The sequence below is a fragment of the Mandrillus leucophaeus genome, unplaced genomic scaffold (assembly GCF_000951045.1).
Source record: "Mandrillus leucophaeus isolate KB7577 unplaced genomic scaffold, Mleu.le_1.0 Scaffold899, whole genome shotgun sequence".
NCBI classification, from domain to species: domain Eukaryota; kingdom Metazoa; phylum Chordata; class Mammalia; order Primates; family Cercopithecidae; genus Mandrillus; species Mandrillus leucophaeus.
In genome coordinates, this window is record NW_012109796.1 from 566,417 (window position 1) to 570,834 (window position 4,418).

The following is a 4,418-nucleotide window of genomic DNA, read 5'->3' on the forward strand; positions in this document are numbered from 1 at the left end:
GTAGTGAAATTTTGGAGGAATACGGACTAGGTGTTTTGTGGAATGTCCGCAGTTGACACTTGCCTGGTATTTCCTCTTGAGGAGATTCAGGCTGTGTCCTTTGGGCAGGAGTACAGCATATTTCTGATGTTTTCTATCACTGCATTATGTCACGAGGCACATGATTCTCGTTTCGATTATTTGGCTAAGGCAGCATCTGCCTCTTTTCCCCACTGTATAAAAATGCTGGTTCTTCCTTTGGTGGTAAGAAATGGCTGTGGGGAGACATTTTGAGACTATATAAAGATCCTGTTTCTCTTTAAGCTTCTCTCGGTTTCCTTGTGGTTTTCATTTGCATTTCTCATCTGTGAAGTGAGATTGAACATGGCTCTTGTGTTTATAAGCTGTCTCTCTTTACCTTCACTGTGAGCCTTCACTGTACACAGCTCTTCCTTTTTAATCAGTTCCTGTGATTGGAGAGGCCACCACTCTCGATATCTGAACTTAACTGCTTGCTAAGCAAGGGAGAGCTGGGCTGCAGCACACAGGCCCTCTACGTGTTGTCGAGCATCATGGGGCTCGGGGATCAGTGACTTTCAGATGCAGGGATGTTGAGGGATCGCTTGGCCTTTGGTTTTGGAAGGTAGACAGTGGGGTGAGGCTGCTGCAGCCTGTCTGACTTCCAGAAGTGTGGTTACTGGTGTGAGGTCGCCATTGGTCCATTAGGAAAGGTTTTGTTTTGTTTCTAGTCAATATTCTGTGGAACCATTAAGAAAGGTTTAAACTGGCCGGGCGCGGTGGCTCAAGCCTGTAATCCCAGCACTTTGGGAGGCTGAGACGGGTGGATCACGAGGTCAGGAGATCGAGACCATCCTGGCTAACACGGTGAAACCCCGTCTCTACTAAAAAATACAAAAAAAAAACTAGCCGGGCGAGGTGGCAGGCCCCTGCAGTCCAGCTACTCGGGAGGCTGAGGCAGGAGAATGACGTAAACCCGGGAGGCAGAGCTTGCAGTGAGCTGAGATCCGGCCACTGCACTCCAGCCTGGGCGACAGAGCGAGACTCTGTCTCAAAAAAAAAGAAGGGTTTAAACTGGTTCTCGTGGTTAGTTATTTATGGTTTGGGATTATAACCAAACAAGAAAGGATACTCCGTCTCTTTCTTCTTGAATGTGGAGAATTGGAAACTCAGTCCAGGCCCTGCCAGGATTCACAGATACATGCCGTGGTCCCAAAGCCTTTTCTTTTCTAGCTCATCTGAGGGGCAGGGTACCCAGTCTTCAGCACCATAGGCCCCAAGCAGGGAGGGTGCCAGGTGCTTTGAAGGAGGTGACGCTGATGTGCACCCCACCAGCTCCCATCTTGAGAACAACTTGCATTGACAAAGCCCTTTATAATGTCAAACCACTTTTAAAAAATTCAACTTTCCGGCCAGGCGTGGTGGCTCACGCCTGTAATCCCAGCACTTTGGGAGGCCAAGGCAGGTGGATTGCTTGAGGTCAGGAGTTTGAGACCAACCTGTCCAACATGTTGAAATGCTATCACCCCATCTTTACTAAAATGCAACATGGGCATGGTGGCAGGCACCGGTAATCCCAGCTAGTGGGGAGACTGAGGCAGAATTGAACCCGGGAGACGGAGGCTGCAGTGAGCCGAGATTGCGTCACTGCACTCCAGCCTGAGCGACAGAGCCAGGCTCCGTCTCAAAAAAAAAAAAACTTTCCCATTAAATTTGTGTATACTTTGTGACATTTCTTCAAATCACATGATTTTTAAAATTAAAATGGGTTTTTATGGTTTTTAGTAAAACTACATGTTTAAAAACTGATTATTAAGCTGGGTGTGGTGACACATGCCTGTTGTCCCAGCTACTCTGGAGGCTGAGGTGGGAGGATCGCTTGAGCCTGGGAGACAGAAGTTGCAGTGAGCCGAGATCACGCCACTGCATTCCAGCCTGGGTGACAAAGTGAGACCCCGTCTCAAAAAAATAAATAAAAATAAATAAAAGGGCCCCACGAAATCCAGGCCAGGGGTAACTGGTGAACTGATTATCTATTTAAGATTTACAAATCTCGGCCGGGCGTGGTGGCTCAAGCCTGTAATCCCAGCACTTTGGGAGGCCGAGGCGGGTGGATCACGAGGTCAGGAGATCGAGACCATCCTGGCTAATACGGTGAAACCCCGTATCTACTAAAAAATACAAAAAACTAGCCGGGCGAGGTGGCGGGCGCCTATAGTCCCAGCTACTAGGGAGGCTGAGGCAGGAGAATGGCATAAACCCGGGAGGCGGAGCTTGCAGTGAGCTAAGATGGGCGACAGAGTGAGACTCTGTCTCAAAAAAAAAAAAGATTTACAAATCTCAAAACTCTAAGATAGAGATTGTGGCATCTAGTCAAATACTGTTTGAAATACTATATACTCTCAAAGTTTTAATAACAAAATGGTAAAAATTATATTGAAGGTTCAGTCTCCTCAGATTCTTAAAAACTTCTTTGTGAATGATATAAGCAGGATTTAAGGATAGCATCTCCACCTAATGAGATGTAACACTTGCTTAGTTTTAAAATGTCCAGATCAATTATTGTTATTTCTCGAAGCATGGGCTTGGGTCTGCAGCATGTTGGGCGCACAGCATTATGGGAAGGGGAAAGGCACAGGCTGCCTTAGAGCTGGGGTTTCAGAGTGAGACAGATTTGGCATAGAGTCCAGGGACTCCACTTAAAGTCTGCGGGCAATGGTTACCTATTTGTCTGAGCCTTTTGTTTCCTCATCGGCATAATGATTTAATAGGCCATTAGGAGGGCTAAAGGAGATAATGGGCCAGGTGCAGTGGCTCACGCCTGGAGTCCCAGCACTTGGGAGGCCAAGGCGGGTGGATCACCTGAAGTCAGGAGTTCAAGACCAGTCTGGCCAGCATGGTGAAACCCTGTCTCTACTAAAAATACAAAAATTTAGCCTGGCGTGGTGGCGGGCACCTGTATTCCCAGCTACTCAGGAGGCTGAGCCAGGAGAACGACTTGAACCCTGGAGGCAGGGGTTGCAGTGAACCGAGAATGTGCCTCTGCACTCCAGCCTGGGTGACACAGCGAGACTCCATCCCCCCCGCAAAAAAAAGATAATGCAAGAAAGAGACATAGTCTGGTACCTGGCACATACGTCCTCAGCTAGTGATTACTGTAATGAAGAGGTTGGAAGAATCTGATCACCTTTTACCTCTACATACTTAACAGATCAAATTCTTCATGCTAATTATTTTAACTACTGGATTAGTTGTTTTTGAATGTTCCCCTTTTATTAGGAAAAAGTGCCCAAAAAGTTAAGTTGGTGGTTTTTACTTTAAAAAACAATTGGCCGGGCGCGGTGGCTCACGCCTGTAATCCCAGCACTTTGGAAGGCCGAGGCGGGCGGATCACAGGGTCAGGAGATCGAGACCACGGTGAAACCCCATCTCTACTAAAAATACAAAAAATCAACCGGGCACGGTGGCGGCGCCTGTAGTCCCAGCTACTCGGGAGGCTGAGGCAGGAGAATGGCGTGAACCCAGGAGGCGGAGCTTGCAGTAAGCTAAGATCGCGCCAATGCACTCCAGCCTGGGCTGAGCGAGACTCTGTCTCAAAAAAAAAAACAATTAAAGAATAATTTCTGACCCACTTATTGTAAATTGAAATGTATTGTAAATTGAAAACGTACCAAAACCTCGTAAGCATCTGCTTTTTTTTAGCTTTGTAAGATAAATATCAGGGAACATCTATCTTTGAATTGTGACCAATACGTTGTCCTGAGTGTAATGATTAAGAGGGAAGGATCTGGAGTCACACTACCTGCTGAAGTCTCTGCTCTGTCCCTGATTAGCCGTGTGAACTTGGGCAACCGCTCTGTGCCTCAGTTTCCTCATCTCTCCAGCACGAGGGAGGGAGTGGTAGCTCCCTCCTCGAGTTGTCGTGAGGATTATTTATGGCTGCAGTTAAGGTGCTTCGGGCAGGGCTGAGCACCAGGTAAGCATCAGCACATTGGCCAGCATTATACTTTGCCTTCTCGGCTAGTGATGCAAGTTATTTTAATTTAAACCGAATCCATTCTGTACTACTGATTCTTTTTCCCCTTTATGTTTTTTTTAAACCAAATAAACAATAGCTTTCCGTCTTCCACAAAACATTGTGTCATATTTGTATCACACATGTATGATGATCTTATGTTTATGTAAAGCTATAAACCTCACCTGAATCAATGTACTGACTACACTGTATTGAAGTCATAGATTTTTAAACTAACTTGCTTTTTATCTTTTCTTTCCTTTTCTAAAGTGACGTTCCTCCATCTTACGTTCAAACGAAATTTTCTAGGCTGAAAGCTATCTATGTTCCATTTTGGCAGAAAAAGACTTTTCCAGGTTAGTATTGTTAATATTTATATGGCTAAGAACATGGCATTTGGTGCCAC

At 46.0% G+C, this 4,418-nt stretch overlaps 1 protein-coding gene across 1 annotated transcript in view; it reads left to right on the plus strand.

The window, feature by feature from the left end:
- TTF1 (transcription termination factor, RNA polymerase I) overlaps positions 1–4,368 on the plus strand; it is a gene marked incomplete at its 3' end in the record, with an annotated part of 32,817 nt that extends 28,449 nt beyond the window's left edge. Inside the window, exon 9 of the mRNA XM_011969551.1 lies at positions 4,283–4,368. Coding sequence (XP_011824941.1) covers positions 4,283–4,368 — 86 coding nt within the window. The remainder of the gene's footprint in view (positions 1–4,282) is intronic.
- Between the last annotated feature and the right edge of the window lie 50 nt (positions 4,369–4,418).